This window comes from Madurella fahalii (assembly GCF_045866475.1).
Source record: "Madurella fahalii IFM 68171 DNA, scaffold_1, whole genome shotgun sequence".
NCBI classification, from domain to species: domain Eukaryota; kingdom Fungi; phylum Ascomycota; class Sordariomycetes; order Sordariales; genus Madurella; species Madurella fahalii.
This window is the reverse complement of record NW_027263971.1, coordinates 7,259,925-7,273,766: the sequence shown is the minus strand read 5'-3', so window position 1 is coordinate 7,273,766 and position 13,842 is coordinate 7,259,925. Positions and strand designations below refer to the sequence as shown.

The following is a 13,842-nucleotide window of genomic DNA, read 5'->3' as shown; positions in this document are numbered from 1 at the left end:
CAATAGATTATTCTTTAGAAGTTACTATAAGATTACTAAGTATTTACCTACTAGGATTTTAGAATTATTAAGAAGTTAATTAGCTTAGATAAGAATAGATTATTACTTATTAATATATAAGAGAGTATACTTAACTAGAAATAGTTTATACTATAGATCTATTGAAATCTATAAGAGAATTAGTCTGAGAGCTATAAGCTATAGATCTAGTAACTCTGAAAATTAAGGAAAGGCTGGTAAATCTAGCTCTAAACTAGAGAGTTTTACCTAAATAGGTATTTAGATACAAATAAGAATTACTATATTAAAGATAATTATTTATCCTAGTAGAGTAAGATATTAAATAGGAGTTACTTCAACTTTTTTATAACAATCTATTAATAGGTTATTTTAGTATCGAGAAAACTCTCGAACTATTATAAAAAAATACTTCTAGTATAGTATAACTAAAGATATTAAAGATTACTATAAAACCTACTATACCTACTAAGTTAATAACATAAGACGGTATAAGCTATATAAGGTACTTAAGTTATTCCTAATTCCTATATAACTTTAGAACGAGATTACTATAGACTTTATTTAGGTTTTTCTATAGTAAAGAGTTCTAATAGCTCTAAAAGAATATAATTCTAGTAGTTATCGATTGGTATATAAAGATAAACCGATTCTTCCTAGTATCTACTACTATTACTGACTAAGAATTAATAGAGCTTATTTATAAAGAGACTGAACTTAAGTATAGCTCTATTAATAGTTATATTAATAATCGAGGTTCTGTTTTTATATTATAGTTTTAGAGCGATCTATATTATCTATAAAAGGTATATAAGTGGCTTTTAACTACTTTTTACCTATAAATCGATAGGTAAATAGAGTAAATAAACTAGATACTTATTCAAAACCTGTGTTATTTTATATATTAAAACTAAATTACTTAGATAAATTTCTTCCTAGAAACAGAATTTATTATTAATAGTATTGTCAATTCTATAATCAAGATAAGTCTCTTTAAAGTACTAATAGGTTATTAACCTCTAATTTCCTACTATATCAAAGGTGATATATAAGAAAGGAGGATATCTAGTATAATAGAAAGAATTGAAAAACTTATTGAGCTAAGAAAATAGTTAAAATAAAATTAGGCTGAAGCTATAGTAGTTTAGAAACGATATTATAATGAGAAATAACGTGTTTTATATACGAAAGATACATATAAGCGAAAGATACACAAAATTGCACCTATACAACAACAAGTATAATAATTCTACCAAAACAGCTCAAAACAATTGAAACTACTTAGAATCATCTTTTTCAGATATCTCTACTACTATCTGACAGGTATGTGTATTATAGCTAGGCTCGTCGCAGTTGCTACAACGCCGTGTACACGTCTCGGTCCTCAGCTTCTGACCACTACTCGCCTGCATTTCCTCCCTAATCTACATCCCAACGTCTCTCTAGTCCTACAAATCCTGTGCATCCTGTACAAAAAGCGATCTGCCTTGCCGTAGCCGTTACTTTTTAGCCCTCCAGCACTTACTTAGTGCCTTATTTACTACTCAGAAGCTCTGGTTCTCTACTCTCAATAATACTAAATAATACATTATTTTAGATATCCCTTTTATAAGGAAGTTAACTGCCTTTAAAATCTCGGTCGGGGAGCTATTTGGATATCGGGTAATCCGAGTCTTAATAAGATTAGACTACGAGGAGGCTTTAGTCGCGTTGTTTAGCGTCTTGGAAACCTAGGTATAGACACTACTGGGCCTTAAGTTCAAGGGTATTAGCGTTTTAAGACGGATATCTAGCTAGTAGATTACCTTCTGGGAATTAAAAGGAATAAGTCTAGTACCTCGAAAACCTTCCTAAATATTATCGTATATTATTATTACCTAGAAGCTATATAAAATGCGGAAAAGAAGTCCTCTTTAGTGATATAAGTCACACTTGTCTATATCATCTCCTCGATTTACTTACCGTATACTGTCTTAAATGGGCTAAAGTACCTAATATCGAGCGGCTAGAGGATATAAGACGAATAGAGAGGTATATAGAGGATAATAATATTATTCTCTCTATAGTATATCTCAAAGTTAGTCGAGTAGTAACGATTATAGCTGTCGAGGACAAGGAGGTAATAAACTCCGGTTATACGAGCTCTAGTATACTTATTAAAGTACTAAACCTATTCTAGACCTCTTTCGTCGATAGTCCAATTATTTTCAGATATAGCGATAACCTAATCCTTCGGTAGTAGACTGTCTTCGTACTAAGACAAGAGGTGATATTTGCCCTTGATAATAATGAATAGTAGGATTACTTAGCTAGTTGCATTAATACCCTGGATTACCGTTACCTATTTGCAATTACTAGGTTACTTCGATTTTGCCCTACTATATCGTTTAGAGCTTATAATGACCATTATAGTCGAAATAACACCTATCTAAAACCCAGTCTCGTCAAAGTTATAGATATCCGCCTCTTAGATTCCGTACTTCGCAATTATATTCCGTATAAGCGCGAACAAGTTGTAAATAATCTCTAGATCTTTGCATTAAGCCCTCTAGTAGTCGTATTTCCGATTGAAATGCGTAGCAAGTAGCATTTAACGAAGTTATATGCCTAGAGCATACTAATACGTCTTGTATTGTATTTAGTAAACAGTTAGTTGGCCATACCTTCTATACTAGATAAGTAGAGAGAAAATCCTTTAGAATCTAGGTCAAGAATATATTAAACAATAACTAAGTTTTCTAGGTCAGTTAGTTTTCGGGAGTTAGCCAGAATATTATATCGTTGTCGAATACTGTATTTACAACGACCTAGTTTTTAGTGATCTATAAAGTAGATTTTCCCAGTAGCTCGTATACTTAGCTTTAGATCATTTTACATAGCCTGAAGTACTAATATTACTTGACCTTCGTCGTTTTTCTATAGTATGTTTAGCTGAGGAGATGTTTTAGATAAAAGTAGAAAGTTGCGAGGTCGCGGTTTCGTGTATCTTTCGTTTATATATATCTTTCGCATATAAGACACGTTATATAAAAAAGGAGTTTAAGAATAGAAGTTTGGTATTATTATTAACCTGAAACCTAAAGTTTAAATTGCTAAAGAAGTTAGTACCTAAGTTTATTAGTCTATTCTATCCTAAATCGAGTTAGATCTCTAGTTTATCAACTAGTACTCTTAGAAAAGTAAGATTATCTATATAATGTTTTTCTTATATCGATATTGGAACTATAGTATAGTCGAAAAGAAGATAATATATCTATAATACTAATACTAGACCTAGAGAATAATAGAGAATAAGAAGTTAAAGAGATTCGAGATAAGAGAAAGTTCTAGAGTAAAACCTTTTTTTTAGTTAAATAAGTAGACTAGCCTTCAGAGTATAATCAATAAGTATTAGAGGAAGATATAGTGAATATACCTAAGTTAGTATTATAATTTCGAAAAATATATAAAAACTAGTAAAAACGTAGGCGATAAGATATCAATTAATATCTATCTATATAAAACTAGATCCTAGGGTATACTAGATACTAATCCTAACCGAAATACTATAGAAGAACCCTTTGAAAACAATATAAACCTCAGAAAATTTAGATCGATACTAGTACTAAGTTCGGAGCTACCTCTATCTAAACTTGCTAAGCATCTATATCCTCTATATTAGTAGTAATCTCCTTCTTTACTATATTAAAGAAATAGTGTTTAGTGCTCGACTAGCCTACGAAACTAATATTACTGAATAATAGATAAGTAATAGACTATACCTTCTAGATATATACCTCAGACTTGTACTATAAAATATTAGTGATAACTTAGTGAAAATATAGTGACTAAGACTAACCTCGATATTATAACTATAGTTCTGACTAGAATAGGATAATTACTATAGATAGAGTTAGCTATATAATGTAACTATAAAGTAATATACTATGTAAACTTGTTATTAAGATGTTAGCAATTTGTATATAAAAATAAGTAAGCTAAATATACTTATAGAAGATAGTTTAGCAGCATTAGAAACATCGAATTAGCAGCAATAAATAGTTTCGGCATTATTAAAAGCCTTAACTAGGCCTTTAATAGTGGTAGCGATCTTCTTACAGCTATAGTAAGATAGTATAGAATTCTAAGGGCAATTACTCTTCTCGTCGAATTCGCTTTCAGCGTCCCCTATATAATAATCGATGATAGTACGAGCTATATCAACGAGAATTATAATGTTAATAGTACTGCTAACTATTCCGGTAGTAGCCCATAATTGTCAGTAAATTTCTTACTAATCTGCTTAAAAAATATATATGACTTACTAGTATATACAACTCTTTCTTTATGTTATAGTAAGAGTAATATAAGGAGATCAACTACTCGAAAGAATAGTCAATTGAAAGAACTTTACTAGAGTGAGGGTTAGTGTTTTTAAGGGCCGAGCAAATGCATTTCATATATAGTATAATCTCAGTAGTAGAGGTAGCGAAAGCGTCTATCGCAACAGAAAAGTAGCTGAAGTGACAACGAAAAAGGAGAGTGAGAGAGAGAGAGAGAGAGAGAGAAGAGAGATGAGAGCAGGTAGTGAGCTATGTATAGGAGTAGAGCGAAAAGCGAGCGAAGCAATGTATAGAAGAGGGTCTAAAGAAGAAAAGTTTTGGAAAAAGTAGGAGAGGAGAGGGGTATTTATATCCGAGTAAAGAGGGTTAATATATGTCTATAATTTGTAGTTGTATACAAACTACGAAATTACAAGAGTGTATATACTGTTCAAGTTCTGTGAAAGAGCAATATGTAAAATTAGATAGAAATCTAGATAATTTGATGATAATTCAAGATGTATACCGGAGCCGGGAAAGTGGAGTACTAGAGCTACAGAGCTGTATAATCTATTAAACCTAGGTAGTAGCCGAGATCTTACCGAAAATTCCTCGAAGATAAAAACTTTTACTCTATACCTAAGTTACAATTCTTTCTTACTATATAATCCTTCAGAGTAAAGGAGCCCTATGAGGTGTAGCACTTTAAGAGTACTGTAAGATACAATATTTCAACTTTTATCTAACCTTGCAAGGTTCGAACAGTACTTGATATCTATCTGATGTTATCCTAACCTCCACCCTTCTCTGATTTCAGATAAAGTGAATCTGAGGATAGGTTCTATAGAGAGGAGGATAAATTATAACGAGAGCCCTCTAGGCCAGACTAAGAGAACCTGCCAAATAATAGTAGATGATGTTACCGTACTGAGGTAGATAAAGCCCCTATAGAAAACTCTCCTATATAAGAGACTTCTAATTTATAAAGATCAGTCTCTATATAGTCAATGACAATAGGAGGCTGTTCACTATGATATCACCTGCTGGCTAAGGTCTTTTCGGTACTGAGACATCGTGGTCCATCTCCATCAACATATTCCTAGAACAACTCCGTTATATAGAGAAATATTAGGAGATCTCTATCTATAATATTCTAGTTATATTTTATTTCTTATATAAAATTATTACCTTATTTAATAGGTATTATTTGTAATATATATGATAAGTAAAATAGCTTAATAAGCGAGCTAACTATTTCTACTACTTTACTCCAACTCTCTTTAGTTATGTTATTAGTTACATTAAGTATGAAACGTCTATAAAAAACTTTTCCCCTGCCATTTATTTTTTGTTTTTGTTAATTATTTTAGTAGAAGTTTATAGCTAGTAGGCAAAGTTAAAATAAAACCAAAAGTAATACTGATATTATACTTATTATTAGCTAAAGTCACAGTCAAAAAGTAGAGTCACACCTTTTCCCCCACTCTGTATGGGAATTTGTATGGGAAGCGTTGAAGGTCAACTTAGAGCCAATGCAGCCAGCTTCTACAAGCGGCGAAATAGAAAATGACCTCTTAGGTAGAGTATTTAGCTTAAAATACCTCTAATACTATTTTTCTTTTATTTTTAAAAAATGTTAATAGTTTATTAATAGGGAGTAACAGAGTTAGGTTTTAGCTATTTTAATTAAAATTTTGCCTAAAATAGCTAAAACTCAACTTTATCACTACCTATTAATATATTACCAACATTTTTTAAAAATAAAAGAAAAATAGTATTAGAGGTATTTTAAGCTAAATCCTCTACCTAAGAGGTCATTTTCTATTTTGCCGCTTGTAGAAGCTGGCTGCATTGGCTCTAAGTTGACCTTCAACGCTTCCCATACAAATTCCCATACAAAGTAGGGGAAAAAGTGTGACTCTACTTTTTGACTGTGACTGTATTGCTATCTAATTAGAGAGCTACCCCTAATATTCCCGTCTCGTTTCATATCTAGATATCCCCCATTCTTATTAGCGGTAATTGTACTCTAAATACGCTGTCTAGTCTTTTACATCTAGAAGCGCGCCTAATAGTGTTACTAGCCCCTGGACGAGTGCATCCTTCAGTGGCACACCCATCCTCTGCTGTCTACGTACCGTCTTATAGGCGTCATAAACCGGATGGAGCTTGACAGCTATTATCCAGAGGAAGAAACAGGCTTCAAATGTCCGCTTCAGATACCTTCCCAGTAACTGCCTATTGGCCGATGCCAGACCGGCCCTGCAGCGCAGTGTATCTGGGTGGTTGGAGCCCTGGATTCGCGTCCTCGCCCGGAGCACCTCGGTGAATAGCTGCCTTGCCTTTGCGAAATACCCCAGTTTGTTATAAATGGTGGCGAGCTAGTCCTTGGTCGCCAGCAAGCGGACGTCTTCCGGCCCGAGCGCCTCGACGTGACCTCGCACGGCTTCCTGAAGTATGTGCTCGGCCTGTCGGTACAGGCCTGCGTCCTCCAGCATAAGCGCCATCTCGGATTGTCTCGTGGCCCGCTCCGACGGACCACGGGCGTCGGCGGCGGAAGCGCAGGGGCCGTGATCATGACCACGGCAAGGTAATCTCGACAGTGCCGGAGGATGGAAGGCCTCGCCGCCCCGCTCAGCAAGCAGACGAGGTCGCCCGGCTGTACGCGTCGAGCCAACGGTGGCAGCATCCACGTCGTCTTCCATCCCCCCCGCAGCCGCAGAGCAACGCGCTGCATGTTGTTGTCGTTGCCATTTCTGCCGGTTAGCTCGACCGACTCTATCACGGCCAGCACGGAAGCCTGGCCCTTGATCACAGCAATCTCGACGTCGTCGCCCGTCGTGATTGCTACCCGGTCGCCGAGGAGGTGTCGGACGAGTTCCCTGAGCAGCTACCCCCACGATGTCTCGTAGTTGGCCATCACGGCCGGGGGAATCTGATCGTCGGAGCTCATGCCGAGCAGGGCGAAGACCTTGTCGCAGCGGTCGGTGGCCTGGTGGGAGCGGTACATGTCGACCATCTCGCCCAGGGGGCGTATACCCAAGGTGAAGCGATCCGAGACGGCCGTTCCTCGGCGTCGGCAGCCAGCCCCTCGTATCAGGTACATGACCGGACGAATGCCGTCTCGTAAGCCGGCTTCGGCGCCGCTGCTTCTCAGCGACTCGAGGCCTAGGCAGAAGGCGAGCCCGCTGATCTCAGCCGAACCGCACTTGACGAGTATCTCTCGAGCCGCAGCCACCTCCTGGAGCACCTGTAAAGAACGAGAGGGAATCTATCATCTGTCCAGATATTGCAAAAACAAGACATTTAAGGTGAAAGCAAGCACTTGGCACGTACCTATATGCGCTGGAACCAGCTCCGTTGGAGCAACGCTGATATTTTTATTGTTGTTGTGGTGGTGGTGGTGGTGGTGGTGGTGGTGACATCTTTCATGTTGGTACTAGCTGGCTGCAGTTCCGATCTTGACCTCCTGACGGCAGCGGCGGCTAGGCCTACCTCCTCCAGAGCTTGGTCTCCCCCACCGTCGGCCTCGCCGAGCCAGACGATGACACGATTTGCATTGCTATAAATTTCGGCCATGCGCCGGACTTGCTCGCCCTTTTCCCGATCGTCGGCCTGGTTAATACAGATGGCATCCACCCACACGACCCTCACCAGCTGGCGGCTCCGAAGGCGTTGCAGCGCGGCGTGCAGATTGGTCGTTACCGGGAAGCTGCAGTGCTCTTCGATGGAGATGTAGTGGCGGTTATAATGATTGCATGCATGTTGGTTGCCGAGACCCCAGACGTACGACAGCGCCTCGTATAGGTGGTGTTGCGTGTCGTCCTCGTTCGGCCCCTCGAGGGAGTAGTCGACGAGTCGGCACTGTATAGGTGCGCCCCTGTTTCCCCCGTGCGGCATGAGGTGCAGCAGCCGAATTGCCCCCGCGGGCAGGGGAGAATACCGGTACAGAGGTCTCGTAGGGACCGCCGTCAGTGCCATTTCTACTACCACCTCATACTAAGGTAAGGTAGGTAGGTACCTAGAGCGTCCGAGGAAATGGAGATCGCAGTCGTTCGCTAGGTACCGAAAATTTATTCAATACAGTACAGTACTGGTAGTACACAGCGCTGGGTGGCTAGGCACAAATCGTCACAAAACGCGTTTCCATGATTGGCTTTTGCCCGCCATGCCCCTGCAGCCCAACGACTATGATTTACTGATTTTACTGGACCTGGGGTGGGGCGGTTTAGGTTAAACTAGAAGTTTCGTTCCAAAAAAAAGTTTTTTTTTTTTTTTTTCCAACGCCTACCAACGTTATGATACTAATTAGTAGTAGCTAGGATGGGACAGCAAGTTCAAAATTCCCCGCGCAGATAACTCTAATGTTAACTGCCTACATGGACGCATTCCAATAATGGGCCTGGCTCCCCGCGTACGAGTAAAATATGGTTGAGGCACAGCTGCAATTATCCAGACCAAGATGGAGGAATTCTAAGCTAAAGAAAGGAATCCGATCCACCCGGTGGAAGTGCATTAGGGCCAAGCTGCAACGGCTATTGCGCGAGTCCGAGTAGTTCTGGACCCGCACGGTGCAGGCCAGTCAGAATGAGCTTGCCTTCCGGCAATCGCCCCCGAGGGATCGGAGATCGATAGTACACTGTCTTATTCAACTAGTGGTTGCCAGCCCACTTCGCGGGCTGGTTGTGGTGTTGTAATTTTTAGCCGATCCTGCCGCCTACCCCAGTTTCTTTCCACAACCACCGCCTGCCAAGCCCGCTATAGCCACCACCCGCCCCCGTCATACGGCCAGGACCTTTCAACTTCTCGAGGATGTGTCGGTGATGACCACTCCAAGCATCAGCATCTAGGCTAGGCTCATACTCGAGCACGTCTCGGGGAAAATTATCAACTGGCACTTTGATGAAGTCGATCTGCTCCTTGATATTTTTCCCATACGCTGGGTAGGCTTTCCATGCTGTGAAGGTCTTGAGAGGCTCCAACGTCCGGGTCAGCTCTTTGAGGAAGGAGACTACTTCGCGATACTCTTTGGCGGCCCCATCGCAACTGTCGAGGGCTTCATAAATCTTGTACGCTATTGCCACAGCAGTAGCGATGTCGCCGGCTGACCAACCGAATGACATTCTGGGTGCTTTGTCGGAGAATGCGTGAGTGACGAGTGGCGGTAACGGTGGCAGCGTCTCTGGGTGTGGTTGATATATTCCGTCACGATTTGATAGAAGGGACTGCGTCTCTTTTGCCAGGTCTCAGTGGGCCGGGGTTCTGCCGGTGTTTGATCGTATCACTGGCTTGTGTTTTGGTCGATAGTCGGTAGCCAGTTCAAGGTGGCAAATAAGAAGATCCCATATTCCTGCCATCGAGATGACTCGGACCGTGCTAAACCAAAGGACTCACTGCCGTCCGCATTTTTGTTAAAAGGCAACTTTAGCCCTGTGGGGGGAACAGAAATGGATATTCGGGGCTGTGCGGCGGCAACACTAGGATCACCCTAGCTCAGGGAAAATTAGGGGGAGCTCAGGTGAAATCAGTCGCAGCTCACCGCAGCTCAGGACCATCTACGGCAATAGAAACTGTGAGTGCCCATATTCGTTTCATATAACCAGACGGTTTTACCAACATAACAGCCATGGGGTATCTTGCTGTTCTTCCCCATATTGTGAATATTTTTGAACGCTGCCACCGGGTCAGAAATCAAGCAGTCGCTGCAGACCTCAGCCAAGTATCGTCGTACGTAAGAAAACAGCTTGTCCGCGGGTGGCTGCGGCTTGTAGTACGGGCGGAAACGTTGTTTGTGGCAAAGCTGGTAAAGCCACGGCCTCTCGGCGACGGCCGAGACCTACGTGTTAACGCGCTGAACGATGCCCAGATCCGGCTGATCCATCTTGACAGCGATGGAATGACGTGAACGAGGCGGGCGTGGCTGGTTTTTGTGCCAACCGCCGGCCGACAAGGTGGTGGCGGCGGCCGTCTAGGGCTCACCTCCTGGGCCGCAGAGTCGGCACGCCGTTCGCCGTTGCGGCCGTCGAGTCGGCCTAGGCGAGGGCGGCCGTGTTGTTGATATCCGCGCCGTGCCTGACTAGCAGTTCGGCTGCGTCCAGTAGAGGGTGGTCTTGGTGGAACATGGCCATCAGGAGTGTGCCGTAGATGCTGCCGCCGTTGGCGTCGGCACCATGATCGAACAGAAGTTGCATGAGAACCACGTCGTAGCGCCTCCGGACTGCCGCCTGGAGGGGGCTACCCTCCGGTCCCACGCTCGTGTTAACATTCGCGCCGCCCTCTATGAGCGCGCGGGCGATAGCACGCAGTCCCAGCAGACAGGCCAACTGCAACGGTACCCCATACCATGATCCAGTAACTTCAAGCTCGGTTGAGTGAACCGAGCGGCCGCATTCGCGTCAGCACCACTTGTCAGAAAGAGCCTGACGATGCGCACGTTCCGGTGGCAGCAGGCGGCGAGCAAGAGTGTACCGTAAAGGCCTCCGAGCTGATCATTCGCATTGGCTCCTCGGCCGATCAGCCACGACATCATCTGCTCGTCACCCTGGGCTGCAGCCTCGCTGAGAGCGGCGTCTATGCCTTGGATGTTCTCCCCGCGTTGATTGGGGGGAGGCCGATGCCTCTCTGCGTTTTCGCAGTCGCACTCAACTAGCACCTTGTTTTCACTCCCAGCACCTACCCGAAGATGCCTTCTCGTCATCCGGAAGGATCCAATCCCGACGGCGGCCAACGTCTCGTCCAACCAATCGGCGCCAGGCTCTTGCCACAATTCGGTCTCCTTTCTATCCAAGAAAATAACAAAGGGTTTCGACGAGAAATGGTCGGCTGAGAATCCTAGACCGGCCTCTTGTGAATGACCCGCGACAACCACAGCCAGGCTGCCCACGTGGTCTTTGAAGTGGCAAGTGGCGTTGATCCGATAGGCAGGGCATGACAGGCTGAGTTGCACCTCGTGTAGCGAGAGACACTCAGGATCCAGCTCCCTGGGGTTGCGGCCAGAGGTTCTGTCAATGTCCAAAACAAGAGCACGTATCAGGTGCCCGTCTGTCAGGGACGAGTGCTTAATGTCAATGCCGAACTCTGAGCAAAAGAAATCCCCGTTGCACACACCTCTGACACGGGGAGGACGGTCCTGCCGAACGAGAAAGTCGGCTCTAGGTGCGAGCTAAAGTTGGGATAAAGGGGGATCAGTCCGGAATCGGGACGGACCGGCGGGTGGTAACCGATTGCGAGCCATGCAGGGAAACGACCCAGTGTTTGTCGACCAACTCAAAGATGAACTCGCCCACCGACCGGCTGTAGCCGACTTTGATCTGGGTGCCCAGCAGGTGCATCATGCTGTAGCCGAGATCCTAAGGCCGGGTCGAAGTCCACAGCTACATGCTTCTCCAACACAGAAGTATATCGAACCCCGGCTCCAAGATCAAGGAATGCTGGCTTAGCAGCGGCCCGGTCCTCCTCCATGGCACCACAGGCACTATGAGAAGGGCTCGGGGCCGCGGTAGTTTCTCTGCCTGGGAAATTGTTGGCAGCTTTGTGGAACTTCCGGACAAGGCGAGCATAATCGTCGTCGTCATCGCTATCACTCTCGTCGGTATCCCAGCCACAGGTGGTCACATCGGTGTGGGTGGGCCGTTACAGCCGCCTGCACTAGGCCCATCCAGCTGATGGCGTGGGGCTCCGGCCCGCACACTTGGATGTGCAACGGCCGGTCGGCAGAGCGGCGTCCTTTCCTGCCTGCACGTAGCGGGGAGGCGTGCTACGCCGCCCGAATCTCGCCATAGGCATGGCGAACCTGAATGAGCTAACTACGGCGTGAGAAATAGCCCATCAGCCTTTTGAGAGGTGACTCTTCGATCTGATGTGCTTACTAGGCTGGAGATTCGTAGTTTCGTTATCACCTTTAGCATAGCAATGGAAGCCGCCGTTGGCTACGCATGTAGGACAGGAGTCTGGTGCATGAAACACTGCTACGAAGAGCACAGCAGTGGTGAGGCGTGGCTTCACCAGTTGTGGTTTCAAAGATGGTTAATTCCAAGCCAAAAAAAAAAAAGGGCGAAGAATTCCTGGGAGCTAGAATTCCTAGATGTGCGGAGGTGGCCCCCGCACGATGGTCACTTTACGCGCTGGCGGGCCGGTCCGCGTTGGTAATTTAGATATGGGTGACGATCTGGGGCCGACAGGTTGGGGCCAACACCGGGGCATTTGGCAAGTAAAACGACCATTAAGCCCCCACGCTGCTTACCTGTCAATTTCCAACGTGATAGCTCCCTTGTCGCCATAGTGCGGTGCACCAGCGACCACCAAATGGCCATTATTTTGCCCGTGTTGGAATGCGGCGAGTCGGTTTCAAATATCGCCAACGTCGCTAAAGTATTAATTAGTCCGGCAGGCCTATATGTTCTAATATTTGTTTTGATTGACCGATGACCCCTTTCCTAAGTCCGCTTCGCTTTAGAACATTTACAAACTGAAGTTTTGGGTTAAATAGTGCAAAAACCTATATCTATACTTATATGCTCATAACATTGTCATGAACTAACAGAGGGGGGACCAGCCAACCAGACACGCCATGGCCCGAACGGAGACTGACCAGTCAGAAGATGCCCGGTAGATCAATGTTGCTTGGCGACCGAGCAGCGCAGTTGCTTGGTGTGATCGATGGAAAAATCGACCGAGCACACCAAGCAAGGTACGAAGGCACTTGGGATTTAGACATCTATATAGTCACTCGTTCTGAAGAACCAGCTTGGGTTCTTCAGTAAGCAATATAACTTGTTAGCTACAGCTACCATTGAGACAATTGCTTGTGCGATCGTTGTGAACCTTTGGCTTCACCGAATCTACTACTCATCGTCAAGACCATTCCTTCAGCGAACCCTTTCAGAAGTATCGGGTTAGACAAATTTGTCACAACTTTGCCGTTAAGGGCCTCGGTGACCCTCGGCTATATATGGACTCCCTAGTCGAAGCTATTCCCACTTTGTACGTAGCACGTGCCCAGATTACGTCGCATCCTCTAATATGGGAAGGACGCTATCTTCGTATCTTTTTCTCCTTTTCTTTTCTTTTCTTCTCTTCTTCACTCCAGGATTCTCGTAGTAAGGGTAGCACCAATTGTAATATATTGCTACAAGCCCATTACTAAAAGGTAAAGACTGTAACGGTTCTAGGAGTTTATCGCAACTATCTTGTAACCACTCTACGAGTATACTGAACTTGAGAAAAGAACGGAAAAAGATAGAAGATTTGGAGATGTGTGGACCCTATAATTAGAGCGAGTGCAGTGGTCCAGGCGTACTATAGACGCGCTCCTGGAATAGCTTTGTTTGGGGGTCTGGTGGTCTGCACTCCCGTGGGCTAGCTGAGGGTTGCCGAGGCCTGTGCCTAGCCTAGCCTGTTACAATATCCCCCTTCTCCCTCTCGAGGTCTAGTTAGCCTATGATTTCCCTGTTTTCAGCGTCGAACTTATCTAACACCTCTGTTTCTAGGAAGCTGCTTAGGGACTCGTATTGAAATGGTGTAG

At 44.1% G+C, this 13,842-nt stretch overlaps 3 protein-coding genes across 3 annotated transcripts; all 3 read right to left on the bottom strand.

Moving 5' to 3' along the window:
* Positions 1-6,700: 6,700 nt before the first annotated feature.
* MFIFM68171_02131 (uncharacterized protein) lies at positions 6,701-8,300 on the bottom strand (the record flags this gene model as incomplete). The annotated part of the gene is made up of 5 exons (XM_071057553.1): positions 6,701-6,787; positions 6,859-7,209; positions 7,524-7,569; positions 7,656-7,690; positions 7,815-8,300. The coding sequence occupies 5 exons, from the start codon at positions 8,298-8,300 to the stop codon at positions 6,701-6,703; spliced, it is 1,005 nt and encodes a 334-aa protein (XP_070913654.1).
* A 554-nt stretch (positions 8,301-8,854) lies between these two features.
* On the bottom strand, positions 8,855-9,442 carry MFIFM68171_02130 (uncharacterized protein; the record flags this gene model as incomplete). Its single annotated transcript, XM_071057552.1, has 2 exons — positions 8,855-8,916; positions 9,106-9,442. 2 exons carry the CDS (start codon positions 9,440-9,442, stop codon positions 8,855-8,857), a joined length of 399 nt encoding a protein of 132 aa, XP_070913653.1.
* Positions 9,443-10,351: 909 nt separating this feature from the next.
* MFIFM68171_02129 (uncharacterized protein) lies at positions 10,352-11,653 on the bottom strand (the record flags this gene model as incomplete). The annotated part of the gene is made up of 3 exons (XM_071057551.1): positions 10,352-10,596; positions 10,662-11,470; positions 11,526-11,653. 3 exons carry the CDS (start codon positions 11,651-11,653, stop codon positions 10,352-10,354), a joined length of 1,182 nt encoding a protein of 393 aa, XP_070913652.1.
* Positions 11,654-13,842: the final 2,189 nt, after the last annotated feature.